An 18,931-nucleotide genomic window follows, 5' to 3' on the forward strand; every position below is an offset into this window, starting at 1 on the left:
GGTAAAAATTAGGGAGGCTGTGCTTGCTAGTGAACCTCTGGGTTACAGCAGCTTTGGGTGGGCATCTCTGCCCAGGATGTGCAGGTGCCTCCTTTCTGCTCCTGGGCTGCTGCTGTGCCCTGTCACTTCCAGGGTGGTAACTTTAAACATTTTTACATTCACCTTAACTTACAGTGGCAGAAATTGTTTATGGTCTGCTTACCTAGATGGAGAACAGAGATTACTCTGGGATCATCCTGTGGCAGCTGCAGCCTTTACACCAAGATACCCAAGAGGAAATCCTCCTGGAGCGAGGTGGCCGTTCCTCCCTGCGTGCCTCAGCTGAGCTGATACAGAAGGTCCAGCACAAACTGCACATGGGAGGTTCAGAACCCTGCAGGTCCTCATCCTGCTCATGGATCTGAATTTGGACTCAGTGTGTTCGTGTAATTCAAGATGAGGTGGGTAAGTGGAAGTCATGGATTTTGCCAGGCCAACTGCTACAGCTGGGAGAAGTAAACAAGATTTGAGTGCCCTGACCCTCCTTCAGGTATGTGCATCTATATATAGGGCTGTCTAAATATACATGTCTATATATAATGTGTGTGCATATAGCTGTGTGGATATATATATGTGCTGAGAAATGGTTTGAAATTGCAGCAATGCTGTGAGATCATCTGTGCTTGCACCAGGCTGTGCCAGGTGTCAGCCAGGCAGGATACGGCCCCTTAAGTGCCCGTCTCTCCCTGTTCCCCCAACCTTCAGCTTCCTCGGAATGCGAAGGTCACTCTCCAGCGTGCCACCCGCTCTGCCTCCTTCCTGCTGAACCCGATCCCTGGGTGTGTGGCCTGGCCAAGTCCGCTGGCCAGAGCCACCCCTGGGGATGGCTGGGGAGTGGTTACCAGGTGGGATTTAGGGGAGCACACAGGTTGGCAGGAGCACTGAGGGCACAGAGGTGCAGGCTGGGCAGGGTGGGTTTGGCCCGTGTTGACTTTTGTAGACGTGAGGTTTTCCCGGTGGCTTCAGGGGCCTTGAGCAGCCCCAGGAGCTGAGAAAAGCGGAATCCACTCAGGGCTGTGCAGTGTGATGGATGGGCTGTCGCCGCGGGGTCCCCTCCTGCGCTGAGGTGCTGTGTGGCAGAGTTGCCTTTGTAATTGGGAAGAAATACGGCTGCCAGAGCTGGGGGGCACCTGGCACGCGTGTGGGTCACTGTGCCCGCAGCAGGAGGCCGGGGCTGTGTACCCCCGCCTGGGAACCGCAGGGAATGTTGGGCACGGACAAGGGTCAGAGCTTCCCTGCAGGCTGTGAGATGCTGTCAGGGGGGTCGTGGTGGGGACCCCCACCCCCAAGAGCTGCTCTCAAGGGCGGAGCATGGCTGTCCTGCCCCGGGTGGGATGGAGAGCAGCTTTGGCGGCTCGGGGGGCTGCCCTCAGCCCCACTCCCGAGCCCTCCACCCGAGTCTGGGTTGGGCGTGCAGCTGCCGTGTCACCCCCCGAAACCCCGAGCGGGGGGCTGCAACTCGACCCTGTCCCCAGGGTCCCGCGGCCCCGTCCCGGCGAGGCGGACAAGTTAATTCCCAGATGGATGCGCCCCCGAGCCCCGCAGCGGGGGGGGGGGGGGGGGGGGGGGGGGGGGGGGCTGGCGGGGCCGGGCACAGGTGCGGGGCCGCCGCCCGGTTATAAATAGCGGGGAGGGGCGGCCCAGCTCCCCCCCGTGCCCGGTTCCCCCCGCCGGGGCTCAGAGCGGAGCGGGATGCGGCGCCCGCCCTCCCTCCTCCCGCCCGCCGGCACCATGAGCCCGTCCTTCCTCCTTCTCCTCCTCCTCCTCGCCCTGCCCGCCCGCTCCCGGCGGGAGCAGGTGCCCGGCGGGGCGCAGCGGGGCCGCAACGCCCCCACGCCTTCCTCCTCCTCTTCCTCCTCCTCCCCGGCGGCGGCGGCGGGGCCGAGCCGCTTCCCGCGGAGCCGCCCGGAGCGGCGGCGGGGCCGCCTGTACTGCCGGGTGGGCATCGGCTTCCACCTCCAGCTGCACCCCGACGGCCGCGTGGACGGCGCCCACGACGCGAGTCCGCTAAGTGAGTGGGGAACCGGGGGGCCGGAGGGCTGCCGGGGCGGGGGCAGCGGCAGCGGGGCTGAGCATGCCCATCCTCATCCCCATCCCTGCAGTGTCCCGAGCCCCGCGGAGGTGACAGAGCCCCTCGTGCCCGTCACCCTCGCCTGGGGTGAGCTCGGGAAGGCCGCGGGAAGGGGAATCTGGGGTGCTGGGGGGGCGGGCTGTGCTCTTTGGGCTCGGTGGGAGCTGCCTGGCTCCCTTTGGGAAGCTACCTGCATGTTCGCCTGCCTCGAGGAAGTGAGTGTGTGGGGATGGTGTGAGGGCGCGAGGTCTGCACTCCCACCGCAGCCCCTTGTCAGGCACCTGGGGGGAGGATGCTCTCCCTTTTCTGCCCTTTCCCCGTGGAACTTTTCCATCCTTCCCTCTGCATTCCCACTCTCCCAGCACAGCAATAGGATATATTCAGTTTAAAAATAGGACTGAGGCTGACGTTCCCCTGAGAGAAAGCTGTGCTAACTCATGGCTTATCCTCCAGTCGGAGTTGCCGTGATATCCTGTTAGAGTGAACGAAACGGCAGGCGGGGATGAAAAGTCACTTAAAGAGCTCGAGGGCTTGGGCCCGAGGTGACCCTGGCAGCACATGAGGCTCAGCTGTTGGGAGTGCTCACGGAGCAGCCACCACATCTGCCCCGCACCGAAGTATTCGGGCCCCGGTCTGTGCTGAGGCCCCACGAGGGAGCACAGCCTCTGGGCAGAGATGCTGGGAGCCCGGGAATTCTGCTCGGGGCTTCATGGGCACTGCGGGCATGCAGCCTGGAGGGGTTCAGGGGAAGGATGGGAAAACAGGGCATCCATGCCAGGGCTGTTTTGGGAGACATGAGTTCGGAAGGGCTGGCAGAGGTTTGGTGCCACAGCTGTCTTGCAGGGACCTGGATTATGTGAAGTTCCTTTCTTCTTAACCTGAGATTTTCTCCTCAGAAAGGCCACGGTGACACCAGCTCTGCACTTCAGAGCGGAGCCAGCCCTGGCTGGGGAAACATGCTGCTGAGAGGGGCTATGCTGGAGTTTCACGCTGAGGAGCTGTCCCTCATGGGGAAGCAGTTGGCTTTTGGCGAGCAAACCCCAGCTTTGGCCCGTGGGAAACGAGGCTTGACCCCAGGCAACCCCAATAACCAAGAGTATGTCTGCCAGCCAGCAGGGCCACCTCACAAGGGGTAGCAGGTTTTGGAGTGCCCTTGAGGACAGGCATGTGCTGGAGAAGGTATTTAGCTCGCTGCAGTGGGGCTGCACAGCCCCTGTGGCTTTTGGTCTAGGGCACATGAGACGAGGAGGGATGGCCCACCAACCCTGAAAAGTGCCCCCTAGGCCCTTGGTGCTGGGACCTGGGTGCCTCAGGGAGCTGTGCTTCCTCCTTAAAATAAACATGGGAAGTGGTGATCCGATACCCGGCCTCGGGGATTTAACGCGGCTTCAAGTTTGCTCCTGGCATGTTAATCCCATGGCCCTTCGGGGGCCAGGCAAGATGTTCCGTGGGGTCCTTCTTCCAGGCCCGGGGCCACCAACCCCCTGGGGCTGCAGCCCGGCAGCAATGCTGCTTCCCCAGGGCAGGAAGAGCGTGTTGGGGATGTGCTGATCCCGGCTGGAAGGGTTTGGGAGGACGCCTGACCCTCTGCCCCGGGAACCGCACACTGCGTGGGGAGGTGACACGTGTCGGTGCTGTCACTGAGGGATGCTCGGCGGTCGCAGCCCTTCTGTCAGACGAGTTGAAGGGCACACGCCCCCTGTTGGGGGCCAGAGCCCCATCACGCTCAGAAAATTCCCGTTTCTTCCATGGCTGGGCCACGCGGCGGCCCATTCCTCAAGTCCTGCTGTGAGGGGTGGGCCTGAGGGAGCACCATCGGTACCTCTAGCCCAGGTAGGCTGTGTGACACCTTGACTTCCCGAGTCCAGCACGTGCGGGAGGAGAACAGGCAAGGCTGATCCTGGCAGGCTGGCATAGGCACAGGGGGGCTTTTCCCACTCCCACCCTTGTGAGACATTTCCCCAGGGGTTCTGTCATTCTTGACATTCTGCCAAGAATTGTCCCCCAAAGCGCATCTTTTAAAAAAAAAACAAACCCCAGCCACCACCCTGTATCCATCCTGGAGCGAATGGAGGTGGCTCTGCAGAGTGGAGGGATGGAGCAGGAGCTGTGTGGAGCCAGGGAGCTGAGAAGCAGGGATGTGGGAGAGGAAATGCAAACCTGTCAGACTGAGTTGTATTTATCTTTTCTTTGTCACACCAATGTGAAAAGAACTGTGATTTATTTTGGGATTTCTGTCATCCTAGGTATTTTGGAAATATTTGCTGTGTCTCAGGGGATTGTAGGAATACGAGGAGTTTTCAGCAACAAATTTTTAGCGATGTCAAAAAAAGGAAAACTCCATGCAAGTGTAAGTAAACCCCTCGCTTATCAGTACGTGTTGTTTATTAAAGACCTTGTGACACCTCCGTGCGACCGCGGCAGCGACGCTCCTGGGCAGGGCCCCACTGTGCTGACCCCCTCGGGCTGCCGGGATGGCTCCGCGCTGGGCGGCATCGGCGCCGCATGGACGGATAGGGGACAGGTGGAGCCGAAGGCCCCCTAGCCCACCTCCCTACTTACTGCATTTAACCATGAAAAGCGCGCTATTTTTTTTTTTTTTTTTGTGCGGCGGGGTATTTGCATCAGCGGTGCCTGTTCTTTGAGCACGGCTGGGTTATTTTTAGCCACTTCTGCAGCAGATCGCGCAGACGGCTTTAGCCAAATGTCTCCCGGAGAGCGGCACGAGCGGCGCCGGCAGCCCCACGGCTCGGGCTGGCTTTGCCCTTGGGGACAGAAAACCCCAGCAAGAGCTCAGGCAGGTGAGGTCCAGCTTGTGCAGGTGTCTTACAGCTAGAGTGGGAAAACCCCATAACTTGTCTCTGCAGGCTGTTTCCTGGGGTTTCCTGCAGATCTCATTGTCCTTTTCCCAAGCTTTTTGCATTGAATGAGTCCATAAGCTGATCTTACTGCTTGTTGCAACCTCAGGATGTTGCTTCCCAGTTTCTTGTTGTTAGTTCCAGAGATGGCTTAAACAAATGAAATTAATTCCTCTGCTTACATGAAAGTCACTGCCTTTTAAAGGTGTGTGTACATTCACCACCCCAAGAAGGGTGCTTTTAAAAGGCAGCATGTTGACCCCCAGGGTGGTTCCCAGGGAGTCTGGTCAAGGCTGACAGATGGGGAGAGGGAAAAGCCAGTTGCCCAGCCCATGGTTCTGAGTCAAACCTCCTGGTCGTGAAGTGGATGTCACCGATGTGCTTGTGCTGCCTGAGCCCACAGATCACTCCCAGGGAGATTTATGAACTCCTCTGTCTCCCTTGAGTATTATTGGAGTGTTGCTCCTGAAACCTAATGATGCTTAAAGGCTTGAGCACATGGTTGCTTATTTTAGGAAATAAAACAGGAGCAAGAACAGTTTCTAGGGGAAAAGGGGTGGAGGAAAACCTGAGGTGAGGCAATGGGGCAAGAAAGGGGGATAGAGGAGGAGGAGAGGTGAAGGATGGAAAGGAAGAGGGAAGCAGGTGGAGTGGGACCCCTGGACCCTCCAGAGCCTTCCCTCTGGGCTTACAATGGGCCCCTTATCCAAGCTGAAGCCTTGATTTATGCCCTGGTGCAGGCAGAAATTAAATCAAACCTCGTTGGTGTGTGGTCAATTGTGGACACACAAAGGGCAGGACCGGAGAGAGACATCAGTCAGGCGGGTCAGGGTGGGGGTGAGGACACACGATGCCCCGCTCGATGAAAGCTGTGAATTTGTAGAAACTTGACCCAAATGTCTAAAGATGGCTGGACTAAACAACGTCTATAATGCAAACCCAGCATCTGTTGTTCTTTCCTGTCCTGGCAGGATGAAGTTATTTCATGGCCTAATGAGTTCTGAGCAGTACAAAGCGCATCCTGCGCCCGTCACTCAGGGCAGCACTTTGATATGGGAGTCAGGCCGGGGACTTTACACTGAACCACAGACAAAAGTCATTCCTGCAGGAATTTGGGCTTCTTCGAAACCCGCTCTTGGGCCCAGCTCCATCCCGGCCTGGTGCTTTACAGATGCCCTCCTCCTTTTTCTTTTTTTTTTTTTTCACAGAAACTTAATTAAATTACCAAGCAGTTCATTTTTAGAGGCATCAGCTTCAGAAAATGACAGTAATCCTGGCAATTATCAGTTGTGTGCACAGATGGCTTTTTCCTCGTTGATAAATCCTTGCTCCCGTTTGTCCATTTTTAGCATGGAGGGGGTGGGAGGGGTTTTGTGCCCGTCTCGGCAGGGGCCAGCATGGACCCCAGGGGACAGATTTGCCCAGGTAATTCTCCCTTCTCAGGAATTGTCACAATGCTGTGATCCTCGCTGGGGCAAATCTCTGCTCAATGGGATTTTGAAATTTAATTGACTTCAAGATTGCTCTTTGTGATTGTCTCTGGAGGTCTGCAGAGCAAATCTGATGCCAGCCATGTGTCGTGGCTGCACCACCCACCTTGTGCTGGGAAAAATGGCTTTTCCTGGCTAGAACAGTGAGAGGATGAGCTGAGAGGCCAATATGTAGGGAAGCCTGACAAGGTCATGGTGGAGCAGCAGCTGATACACTTCCCAGTCCAGAGCGAGGGCTTCCTTCTGCACGTGGGGTGTCCTGCCTGAGCACTGGGGCTTCAGGGAGAACCTGAGGTCAGCAAAGCCTTGCTGGGGAAGGTCAGTGCTTGTGCATGGGGGATGCAGCGTGGAGGGTGTTTGAAAGACAGGGAGAGGGAAAATGAGTCAGGAGGTGACATCTCTCGGAAGCAATGAGCTTAAGACTTAATTCCAAGTGCTAGGAGGCTAAATGTTCACGGCAGGCTGACGGCTGTGTCACTTGTGCTCTAAGGCTCAACTTCTCTGCTCAATTAGGAGTTTAAAACACCTTCTGCATGGTTACAAAGTCCTGCAAGGGGTTTGGTCTTGTACTCCATCGCTGGTTTCAGAGCCAAGGAGCTCAGCAATGCCATCCCAGTGGCTTGGAAGCGTTGCTGTGGAATTGGGCTAGGGATGCTCATGGGGCTCCAGGTGCCATGCCCACCATCAGGTTAAAGTGTGGCAGTGGGCTCTGGAGGGTCTGCTGGAAGCTGCAGACAGGGGTCCCAGGGCCATGGGTGTACAGCTGGAGTGTTAGGCTCTGGTCCTGCGTTTTGGAATGCTTTTTTGGGAGGGAAGGGAAGGGTGCTGCTGGGGCAGGACAGGACGGGAGGGAAGGGCACTGCTGGGGCAGCCCAAGCCTTTTATTCCTAAGGAAGCCCCAAACTGGGTGGCAAGCAGCTACTGAATTATCTGTGTTGGGGGTTTTCCAAATGGCCGGGTGCCCTGCGCCCTTGCAATGGGTGTCCTGTGTTTCCACCCACCCCTTTGGACCTGCTTTTGGGAGACAGACAAACCCGGCAAGCGTCAGGGGGTGAGGGTGAGGGACAGGGCCAGAGAGCAGCAGCCCTTGGCTAACGGTGTCCCCGCTGTCCCCACAGGCCCGGTTCACAGCAGACTGCCATTTCCGGGAGCGCTTCCAGGAGAACAGCTACAACACCTACGCCTCGGCCGTGCACCGCAGCCCGCGCTCGGGGCGCCAGTGGTACGTGGCCCTCAACAAGCGGGGCAAGGCCAAGCGGGGCTGCAGCCCCCGTGCCCGGCCCCAGCACGTCTCCACGCACTTCCTGCCCCGCTTCTGGCAGCCGCAGCCCCCCGAGCTCACCTTCACCGTCGCCCTCCCCGAGAAGAAGCCCCCGCCGCCGAAGCCAAAGCTCGCCCCATCCCCGCCTCGGAAGAACCCCGGCCCCGTCAAGTACCGGCTGAAGTTCCGTTTCGGGTAGTGCCACAGTGGGGATGCCGGCGCCGGAGAGACCGAGCAGCTTTCGGGGCTGACCCCACGGGAGACCTGCGACCCCCTCCTCAGATGGACACGGGGGATCTCCAGGTCTTCTCTTCACCACCCGAGCCGGGCGGCATCCCCGGAGGTGTGTGTTGGGCTGACACAACTCGGGCTTTCCAAAGAGTATTCCTGTGGTGAACTGGAAACACTGCATGGACCTCGGGTTAGTGTTCTGATGCTGAAAGATGCAGAAAGGTACCTCTACGGCGAACGTACTTTTTTACCTTGTTTTCACTAGTGACTTCTTTGACAATCATTTTCATACGAGAGATGCTCAGAGCCAAGCAGTTTTGTTTGTTTTTCTTGCATCTCCTTCTTGCTGCACTTTTTCCTCCAACCTTACCTCAGACACCGGATATCCAGGTCTGCCCCTTCCCCTTCTCCTACAAACCAGCTCCTCCCTTCCACAACGAAAGAGCAAGACCAAGCTCTGCAAATTCACTCATCTTGTGGTGCAAGGGGAGTGGGTATTAAAACTCCCTGTTGGCAATAATAGATACATGTATGTATTTTTTAAGGGTTGCAGGCTTGGGGAGGGCAGCTGTTTGCAGCCCTGCTCCCGGGGTCTCTCCTGTTCTTCCCTGGACAGCCAGAGGAGCGAGTCTACTTCTGTGCGTCCAAGTATGGATTTGATATCTGTGTTTAAATTACCTCTGCCCCGGTGCTGGGGCATTTCTGTTGCCTGGTAGAGCCCCTCCACACCCCTGCTCCCTGGGGACACCTGTGGCCCCTGGGTGCCTTCTGGTTTCTTCCAACAGTTTTTGCTGCTGATTTATTTTACCATTCACAATACATTTGCAGAGGTGGGGATCAAGGGTTTTATTTTACAGTGAGCGTGGCGACGTGGCAATAAATACTGTTACAGCTGCTTGTCCCTTCGGAAGTGTTTTTCCAGGTTGCCAATGGCCTCGATGTTGAATTGTTTCTCTGTGTGATGTACTCTGTGGAGTCATTGTGCCTATGGAGTTTGTAATCAGTGTTTAGCTGAGCTGCTGTACGTACAGACAACGGTAGCATCGAACCTCACCGGTGAAGCCTTAATAGGAGCCCAGGTGGGTTCACGTGGGCAGAACCCCTCCAGACCTGACCCACCAGTGTCTGGCAGCAACAACGAGGGTGAGCGGCAGGGCTGAGCCTCTTCTCCAAATGTGATTGTGGTACAAATGACTGTTTGCACTGGGATCCCAGTTCTTTGCCTGTCATCCTTCTGGGCAGCCCCTGCTGGACACGCACACTCCACGTTCGGGGATGGATGGCCCTGCTGGAATAAAAGAGTTGTGTTTCATTTTTTAATCTGGTTGTGTGATCTCTTGTCTGTCTGTGCCTTCTTTTCTTCTCCTGAAGGAGAGAAACAAGCGCTGCTGGATGAGCTGCTACATGTCTTTTCACCAGGGATCTGGCCAGCGCAGTGTCGGCGATGGGGTGGAGCGCAGCCCACACTCCCTGTGACATGCTCTGCAAACTGTGCTCTGGAACATCCTTCCTAGTGGCTCCTCTGGGGCAGGTGTTTGGATCTGGACCACAACAAGGCACAGGTGAGGATGTGGATCACAGCAGGGTCAGGCGAACACGGGCCTTGCACCCCCGGTCCCTTCCAGCCGGACAGCCTGACTGCAGATGTACGAAATGCTGCTGCTGCTGGGCCATTCAGCAGCTGGGCACCATCAGGTGTAATTAGTGCTCAGGTCACCTCACTAAACTAATGGAATGAAAACTTTTGCAGATGCCATCCTCAGCCCTGCCCAGGCAGGTGCCTGGAACTCCCTGGGTCGGTAAGAGAGGAGGGAACATGCTGGTCGCTTGCTGCTGCTGCCTCCCCTCAGAGGCAAAAGGTATTGTTTTAATCTTTTTTTAATAGAAAACTCTTATAGATAACTATGACAAAAAAAAAAAAAGCTGGTGCTTTACTGTTAAAGTAGTAACTAAAACATAGTCGTGCTGCAACAAAGAGGTCTGTGCCAGGCAGAGAGCCATCCCAGCAGAGAGACCAGGGTCAGGTAACCCAACAGACACTCCCTGTTCCTTTTGGGCACCCTTGGGCAAGAGAACTCACTAGGTTTGCTTATCAGGAGGGGACTGAAGGCCTTAGATTATGGTAAATGTTTCTGCTAAATTTAAAACCATCCAGTGGACAACTTGAGGGGCTTGTAAGGAATAAGGGTAACTTGTTCAGGGTGCTTCTTGCATTTCAAAAGTGGTTTTGCTGGTGGCTTAATCTTGTTTACAAGTGTTGATTGCATTTAAGCCTTCCTGAGGACTGCTTTTGCTTTGTGGCACTGGCCAGCCCCTGCCCTGAGCAGGGCAGGGAGCCCTGAGCCTCCTGATTCCTGATTCCTGCTCCCTGGGCAAGGGGACCCTCCTGCCCTTGGGCAGGCTGGTGGGAGCATTGCTCCTACAGTAGCAATGGGAGGGGGGGTCTGCTCTGTGTTGTGACTTTGAGGGAGGCAGAACTTCTGTGATGGCCTGGGAAAAGAAAGAAGGCTCCAGCTTTGCAGCTCTGAGTGTGCCATAAACCATCCTGTCAGCCACTCCTGTTTCATTCCAGTGGATTTATCCACTTGGCTTCAACCACTGGGGCACTAATTGCTGACTCTTAAGCAGGCTTCTCTACTTATTTTGCATAAAAGCTCTTTGTATTGTCTTTAAATCTTGCTGTACACAGAGGGAAAACCTGCTGGGAAAACGAACAGAGACAGGGTCTCTCCTGTCCCTCTTTTTGGGGAGCTGAGGGCAGTGGGCCATGCTGGGGAAGTGGGGAGGTCTGGCTGCTGGCAGCAAGTGGTGGGGGGGCCTGTGTGTAGGACCTGTGGCCTCTCTGTCAGTTAGAATCCTGGAGCAGGCAGAGCAGCACTGGGATGAGCTGGGTGGGGAGTGGACTCCCAGGAGCTAGGATGCAGGAGGACAACACAGGTCTATGAAGTTCTCTGCCCCAGGATGCCAGCGTGGTGCTCCTGAGCTCTTTGTCACCAGGGCTAAAAACGGCACAATTACTGCCTGCGGACCGATAGCCCAAAGTCATCTTTTTTTTTCTCTCCCATTCCCTTTCTGACTCTTCTCCTGCAGGCTTTGAGATCTCCAGTCTCGGCTGTGGCTTAGGCAGAGCTTGAGAGGGCCACTGGAACCTCAGCTCACAGTGTGATGGGAGCAGTGTTGGAATAACCCCGGCACCTCCCGGGAGCCCCGGACACCCCGTTTGCTCCGCAGAGCTGGTGTTGGACCCCAGCTGGGTGCCTTCAGCCTGTGCTCCCCGGGCTGCAATGCTGGGGTGCTCCCCTGGGAGTAACCCCAAACTGAGTTAAGCATCCGAGGGGGAGCCATGGCTTAGGGTGAGGAGCTGCATGTTGTGAGGGGTTGGGAGGAACAGTGGGATTTTTTTGGGCTTTTTCCTGGTTTTCTGTTCTCCTTTTTGACCACTGCAGTGCTGGGGAGAAAAAGCTGGAAACAAAACCAACAGAAGGGACTTCCTGAATTGCTTTGCAGGGAACTGTCACTTTCAGAGGAAGCACAAATCCTCATGGAGCCGAGAACGGGGATGACGGGAGTCCAGCAGAGTGCAGTAAGCTGCCACTGCCCCCAAAACCCTCCTTTTGGAGGCATTTGTTGACTTTCTGTAATAAAAAAAGCCTCCCTATCTTGTTTGCAACCCTACAGCCACCCCTGGGGGCGTGTGTCATGTTCCAGACCCTCAGAGGGGTTTGTGTGTGTGCTGTGCTGGTGGATGCCTGGTCTGGGAGGAACATCCCTTTGCAGAAGGGAGAGGATTTGGGATGGAGCTGTCGAGCTCGGGCAGGTGAGAAAACCCCCCCTCCCCCCCCCCCCCCCCTTCGTGCAACCCCAGATATCCATCCCTCCTCCCCTCTTTTCTCCACCCCTTTCCTCCCCTCCTCTTCTTGCTCCCCGTTCTCCTTTTGTCTTGTGCCCCCCGCCTTTTGCCCACCCTCCCTTTCTTTATTTCTGCCTTTGGGGGTGAGTAAAAAGGGGTGGGGGAGTCCGGGGTCGATGAGGGGCATCCCGACGCCTCTGGGAGAGAGCGAGCGTGCCGTGGGGTCAAGTAGAGTCCTCCCAAAAAAGGGAGGCTAAGCCCAAAAATGCCTGAAAGTTACTGGGGGTGTTCGTGTAAAAATAATTAAAAAATTACCGTCTCTCTTTTTATCTATTGAAATTTAATATTAATTGACATATAAATTGATTTCAAAAGAGGGCCCCGTCTCTACTTTATTATATACAGGATCGAGGACAGTAAGAAATGCAGGATGCAAAAAGAGGGGGTTTGAGAGCAGGACGTGGGTGCGCGTGAATGAAGCCCCACGGCGCGTGCCAGCGCGAGGGCGGCGGGCGGAGCTCTGCGTCGGGGCTTTCCCGGCCGCTCCCCCTGTCCCAGGGGGCCGCGCGGGGATGGCTGTTGCCGCTGACGGGCGGCACGGGAGGGAGGGCGGCGGGTCGCAGAGCTACGCGCTGGACCAGCGAACCTCGCCGCTCGCCCGTTCCCTGCCGGTGGGGTGGGGGGGGGCAGCCAAGGCGGCGACGGCGGCGCATGCGCAGTGGTAAGCGAGACGCCGGCGATCACGTGGTAAATGAGGGCGGCCGGGCGAGGGGAACGAGCGACGCATGCGCAGTGGCTCCTGTGCCGCTGCAGCGCTCCCCGCTCGACTTCAAAGCCGGCTCCGGCGGCACGGCGGGAGCTGCGGTCTCCCGTCTCTCCCGGGGTGTGCGCGGGGGGAATAACGTGAAGATTTTTGGGGCGAAAGCGCAGAAATCAGCGAGGGTCGTTCTCCGGGTAAACTGGGGCACCGGAAGTAGAGGGCGACCGGGCTGTTTTCGACGGCGCACCACTCGGACCGGAAGTGCTGCGAAGCCGCCCCAAAAGAAAGATGGCGGCGCCAGGACCGGAAGTCCTCCAAAGGCCCTACACAAAAATGGCGGTCCAGGTCCGGAAGTCCGCCCGAGGCCACACTCAAGATGGCGCCGCCAGGACAGCAACTTAGCCCAGGACACACTGAAGATGGCGGTGAGAGGACCCCTTGCCTCAGAGAGGCGTCTATCCTGTTGCCTGACCTTCGCCCCGACCCGGACCCCCGCCCCACGCCCGCAGCGCCGTCTCACCGCGCCGCTTCCCGCTGTGGGGACGGGGTGGGGCGCTCTGCGGCGCCGGGCGCGGGCGGCAGGTTCGTGGGCGGCGGCAGGCACCGGCGCGGGCAGCCCCCCTCGGCGCAGCGGCGCGCGGCTCAGCCGCGAGGACCCCAGGCACGCGCCGCGTCGCCCCCTCGCCCCGTTCCGCTCCCGCTCGGTCCCGCCGTGCCCCGGAGATGCTGTCGGGGCTGCGCCGCCGCCTCCCTCCCCCGGAAGCGACCCACGGCGGCAGATCCGACGTCGGGCTCTCCGGGAGGTCGTCGCCGGGGTAAGCGGGGGGGCGGCGGTGGCGGCCGCTCTTCTGCCTCTCCCGCGGCCGTCGGGCTGCAGGCAGGGGAAGCGACAGGCAAGTTTCTCGCCTCTGCGGAGAAACTTGCACCTGCGGGCCGCCGCCAGGAGCAGGGGCGGCGAGAGCGGCAGGGCCGGGGTCGGATGTACCCTGGCATTGCACCCCCCCGGGGAGGGTCTGCGCTGCCTCAGGGACAGGGGAAGCGGATCTTGCAGGACCCCTTTGTTCGCTCGTTGAGCTCGCAAGAGGCACAAGGGGCGTGAAATCCCAGGGCAGCTGCGCCTGCCGTAGGAGTTGCAGGGAGAAGCAGCTGGGGGGGGGTTTGCTCTCTGCCCCTTTCCCACCTTCCCCTTGGTTCCCTGGGACTCCAGGAAATCCCAGCTCCCCTTGGCTTCTCCGGGGGCCTCGTGGCAAGGTTTCTAAGTGTGGCCCTGAGATTTTCTGGCCTTGGAACTGATGGCTGTTTCGGGGCACGTCTCACCGGGCAGTCTGTCTTTTAACCCTTCCTGGGGCAGGAGAATTGCAGTGGAAGAAAGCAAAGGAAGCCCAGAGCCTGGAGGAGGCAGGTGCCGATTGTGCCCGGGGCTTGTTCCTCACCTTTCGGTTCCAAAGGAGAGGGGAGCAAAAGGCAGAACAGCCCACTGCTGCTGCTGGGGCTGGACTGTCTGCAGTGCCCGGGGGCCGGGCAGGACTTGGCCCTGATGCCTGCGTTGCTCTGCAGCGGCCAGGGAGGGGTCCCAAAAGTCATCCCCCTGCGTGCTGTGCTGCACAGCAGGGGCTGGGTAGCCCGGTTCCCGGCCGGGGGACCCCAGGGGAGGCCGTGCTGGGGCTGAGGGGCTGCTGCTCTCTGGGCCTCTCGGGGTTTGCCTTGGAATCCCAAAGCCTGTGCCTGCGCGGGGGGGAGGAGGCAAAGGTGACTGTAAGTTGGTTTGTTGTGGAGTGTTTTGGGGCCGAGTTAATGCTCTTGGCTTGTTGTGTGTCAATTCCCAGCCTCGGTCAGGGCTTCCCGGGGAGCGTTGCTGCTGCCGCCGCCGGGAGAGAGAAATCCTTTGGGAAGCCGGGATAAAAACAGCAACTCTGTGAATTGCTCAGCTTTTCCTAGGCAAGGGCAGGTTTTAGGGAAGAAAGGCCCGTACTCGCGAAAGGCGCCGCGCGTCTCGCCGAGGGGGGGGGGGCGCGCGGCTGCGGTGGCGCGCGCGGCTGCAGTGCCGCTCCCGGCCGTGTCCGCCAGGCGGCGACTGTGAGGCAGGGCCCGGCGCTCGGGGGCGCCCTTGCAAGCGACGCCCGTGGGAAAGCGGCGGTGTTTTGGCCCTGCCGGCCTTCCCCCGGAGTGCCCGGGCTGGCCCAGCGCCTGGCAAAACCTCTTAGGGAAAAGGCAAGGAACAACTGCGGTTGTTCTACCGTTTCTTTAGCCAGGGACTGGAACACAGACAAAATCCAGGCGGTCTTTGACCTGTGCAGGCTCCGAGCATTTTTCAGCCTTCCTTAGCAGGGCATTCTCACCCTCTGAAAAGCTGAAAGACTTTAACATCTGGATCCGCACCTGCAGCTGTGCAAATTAATGTAGTTTCTTTTAGGAAACGAAGGGGAAGTTTTCCTGTTGTGAGCCTAAATACCGAGTCTGCTCTGCTTTTTCAATCAGGTGACGAAGCTTATGGAAAAAAAGACCAAAGGCCTCGAGGTGAGTCCATTCTACCGAGTTCTGCTTTTCTGGGGTCGCTTTGGGAAAATCACGTGACATTCTAAAAAGCTTCTCTCCGTGTTTCCTAGTTGTTGTTTTTTCAGCCTTGGTCTAAGTTTCATGTAGAAAAGGGCACAGAATTATTAGAACAGACAAACTGGACTTTCTCGGGAGAGACGGAAGAAAAGTCTGCTGATTCCAGTTCTGCTTTTCTTGTCTTCCCTTCGACTGTCGTTTTCTCTCCCCTGCTGTTCAAATAGGCAGCAATTAATTCCTCTGCTGAAGAGTTTGCTGTGCTAAGCGTCTGTCAAATTGATGCCTTCCACTCAAGATAGCACCTGCTCCTTAGTTACCAAAAGTTCCTCCCAGGAAATTTTCAGGCGTGCCCATAGATCTCCTCGCTGTTTGTTTGGGAGAACAGGGTTTTCTCGTCTGTAACAGAAGAGTCGTGGCATTTGCTGTTGAATGCCGGTGGCAATCTAGTCAGAAGAGGAGCCCGTGCTTCACTAATTTTCCCTTTTTGTCCTTCGGGGTGACTTCTTACCAGGGATGTTATTCTTGACCCCCCGGGGCAAACGGAGGCGTTCGCCTGGTCAGCGTCAGGAGCCATCCTAACTGAGGCCCTGCTGGGTAAGTGCTTTTCGTGTGACTGGCCGGCGAAGCTGTCTGTGGGAATGACCTGGCTATTGCTCAGTGCAGTCCTAATTAAGGTGTCTTTTACTCCGTGTTCCCAGGCTCCCTCTTTCCCTTCGGTCGCCGTGGATGTGCCGGACGCCTCTGGCAGGACTGACCCTGTGGCTTTTATGTCCAGCGTGCCTGCAGGTAAGAAAAGCTGGGAGTGCAGTCCCTCTGCTTTGATTGCTGTGCCTCTTTGGTAGGGATTTTGGAGGGGAATCCCAGAGCGATTTGGTTTGAAGGGGACCTTCAAAGGCCACCCTGTCTTCCGTGGGCAGGGACACCTTCCACTGTCCCCGGTTGCTCCGAGTCCCGTCCAGCCCAGCCTGGAACACTTGCAGGGATCCAGGGGCAGCCTCGGCTTCCCTGTGCAGTGTGCTCTGATAGCTCTCCGCTGGCATCATGAAAAATGTCGTCAGCGTGTTTTGTTGGACGACAGGAAGCAGGACCGGGGTGAAAATGACATTCTCTTAGGTGCAGAGGGAAATAATTATCCTTTGAAGTCAAATGTATTCGGTTTTGCACGAGTCTTGTCTGCCTTAGGTTTGAATTGCTTTCTATTCTAGGCAGTTGTTTTAAATTAAACTTTTATTTTGTGTCTCCCCCTCAGTATCCTGTACAAGACAAAGCTGCCTTTCCTCGTGGGAACGAACTGGCCGAGCTTTGGCAATCCGGGCCCTCGAAAGACTAAAGTGACCTCTTCCAACAGGGGAAGACTTTCTGGCAAGGGGTGCCAGAAAGAACTGGAGTTTCTGGAGAATAAAAGCTGGAAGTGTGCCCCTGAAAATCGCCCTCCCCTGGGTGGTCAGTGGTCTGACTTGCACGGACCAGAGGCCTTGGCCAGGAGTGGTCCTGCCGGACTGTAATTTTAATTTACTGCCCAGGCTGTAATTTTAATTTCCACTGGGTGCTGGCAAAGCCCCCCTGTGGGTGAGCCCCAGTGCCTGGCAGGAGCAGAGCGGGCTTCCAGGGCACTCATTGCAGGCATTGTGTTGAAGGGAAGGGCAGGGGAGCCTTTCTCTGGCCCAGAGGAGCTGCAGTGTTCTTCCTTCCTCTCTGGAGGACTAAGAACTAAAAAAAAAAAATAGCAAACGTGAAAGAAAAGAAAAGACAATAAAATGAAAAATAAAGAGAATAAAAAATTAAGGAAATAAAAAAATATAAAATACAAAAGAAAATTAAAGAAAACAATAAAAGCGAGCAAACTAAAAAGGCACTAATAAAATGAAAAGAGAAATGAAGGAAAAAAGCAAGCCTTCTTGGGCTGGCCGGAGTTTACTCCCCGCCCTCCGCCCCGTAACTTGGGAGTCACCCCTAACATGTGAGAAGGGGACCCCAAAAGGTGGGTGGGGGAACCCCAGGGACCGGAAAAAGCAGCGGCGGGGGGGGGGAGCCGTGAAATGTGAGGGAGGGGCCCCGGCAAAGCGGGCGAGGCGCGCGCAGTGACAGAGCGAAGCCGGGCGGTGGGGTGGGGGGGGCAGCCAAGGTGGCGACGGTGGCGCATGCGGAGTCGTAAGCGGGACGTCGGCGATCACGTGGTAACTGAGGGCGGCCGGGCAAAGGGAACCGGCGACGCATGCGCAGTGTCTTCTGTGCCGCTGCAGCGCTCCCCGCTCGACTTCGGGACCGGCTCCGGCGGCACGGTGGGAGCTGCGGTCTCCCGTCTCTCCCGGGGTGTGCGCGGGGGGAATAACGTGAAGATTTTTGGGGCGAAAGCGCAGAAATTAGCCAGGGTCGTTCTCCGGGTAAACTGGGGCACCGGAAGTAGAGGGCGACCGGGCTGTTTTCGACGGCGCACCACCCGGACCGGAAGTGCTGCGAAGCAGCCCCCAAAAAAAGATGGCGGCGCCAGGACCGGAAGTCCTCCAAAGGCCCTACACAAAGATGGCGGCCCAGCCCGGAAGTTCGCCCCGAGGCCACACTCAAGATGGCGCCGCCAGGACAGCAACTTAGCCCAGGCCACACTAAAGATGGCGGTGAGAGGCCCCTTTCCTCGAAGAGGCGTCTATCCTGTTGCCTGACCTCCGCCGCGACCCGGACCCCCGCCCCGCGCCCGCAGCGCCGTCTCACCGCGCCGCTTCCCGCTGTGGGAACGGGGCGGGGCGCTCGGCGGCGCCGGGCACGAGCGGAAGGTTCGTGGGCGGCGGCAGGCACCGGCGCGGGCAGCCCCCGCGCGGCGCATGCGCGAGGACCCAAGGCACACGCGGGGCGCCGCTCGCTCGCCCCGTTCCGCCCCGCCCCGCTCGGTCCCGCCGAGCCCCGGAGATGCTGTGATGGTGTTTAGGGAATGCTGAGTGTATTTCCCCCACTTTGGCAACGTGGTCAGTAAAAAGAGAAAAATAACAAGTCTATGGAAATCCCCCCCGCTTGGTAGCTTTCAGCGCTCTGGGTTAAATCTTGGCTCTCCAATGTTAAACTGTGGGCGAGGGGCGGTGGCCGAGCAGGGCCAGCGGCGGGGCCGGACGGGCCGGCCCGGGGGTCCCTTCTCGGCGGGGTCGCAGCCGCGGGACCCGCCCCCGCCCCGCGCGGCCCCTCCCGGCGCGCCCCGCCCGTCCTTGGGGGCTGCGGCCGCTCCCGGCGCTGCCGAGGCTGCCGGGGAGGGACCGGCCTGTGCTGGGGGCAAGGGGTTTGTTCCTTGTGTTCGTGGGCGGCAGCGGGAGCCGCGCTGCGGGCCGGGACGGGCGGGAGGTGCCGGGTGAGGGCGGGGAAGCCGCGGCGGGGCCCGGGGGCTGCAGCTCTCTGGCTTCCCGACTGGCTTTGCAGACATTTGCCACCTTCAGAGGAGGCACAAATCCCCGCGGAGCTGAGCGAGGGGTGCGGGGAGCACAGGGAGCTGTGACCAGGGGAGGGTGTGCGCAGTGCCCCAAAACCCGCACCCCAAACCAGCCCGAAACAGCCCCAAATCAACGGTCACGCGCCCCGGGCTGGCGCCGGCCCCTCCCTCCTGCTCGCGCCGGCCCCGCCCCCTGGCTCGCCCCGCCCCCTCTCCCCTCACCGCCTTTGGCGCGCGGGCCCCTCCGCGCTCGCTCTGCGCACGCGCCGCTCTGTGGCCGAGCGGCTTTTCCCGGGGGCCGCGGAGGAGGCTGCGGGACCGGCGGGACTTGGAGGTGGGAGAGTGGGAGGGGGCGGAGGGGCTCGGCTCGGCTCGGCTCGGCTCGGCTCGGCTCGGCTCGGCTCGG

The 18,931-nt window shown here is 58.4% G+C and overlaps 2 protein-coding genes across 2 annotated transcripts in view; both read left to right on the forward strand.

Annotated features, from left to right (window-relative positions):
- Positions 1 to 1,770: 1,770 nt before the first annotated feature.
- FGF5 (fibroblast growth factor 5) lies at positions 1,771 to 8,725 on the forward strand. Its single transcript, XM_027668550.1, has 3 exons — positions 1,771 to 2,050; positions 4,357 to 4,460; positions 7,577 to 8,725. The coding sequence occupies exons 1-3, from the start codon at positions 1,771 to 1,773 to the stop codon at positions 7,916 to 7,918; spliced, it is 726 nt and encodes a 241-aa protein (XP_027524351.1). The 3' UTR covers positions 7,919 to 8,725.
- Positions 8,726 to 17,254: 8,529 nt separating this feature from the next.
- The window catches only part of BMP3 (bone morphogenetic protein 3), a 78,565-nt gene continuing 76,888 nt past the window's right edge, over positions 17,255 to 18,931 (forward strand). Inside the window, exon 1 of the mRNA XM_027668554.1 lies at positions 17,255 to 17,728. Within this exon, the coding sequence (XP_027524355.1) occupies positions 17,255 to 17,728 (474 nt within the window). The remainder of the gene's footprint in view (positions 17,729 to 18,931) is intronic.

The sequence above is a fragment of the Corapipo altera genome, unplaced genomic scaffold, assembly GCF_003945725.1.
Source record: "Corapipo altera isolate COAL_440 unplaced genomic scaffold, ASM394572v1 274, whole genome shotgun sequence".
Classification (NCBI taxonomy): Eukaryota; Metazoa; Chordata; class Aves; order Passeriformes; family Pipridae; genus Corapipo; species Corapipo altera.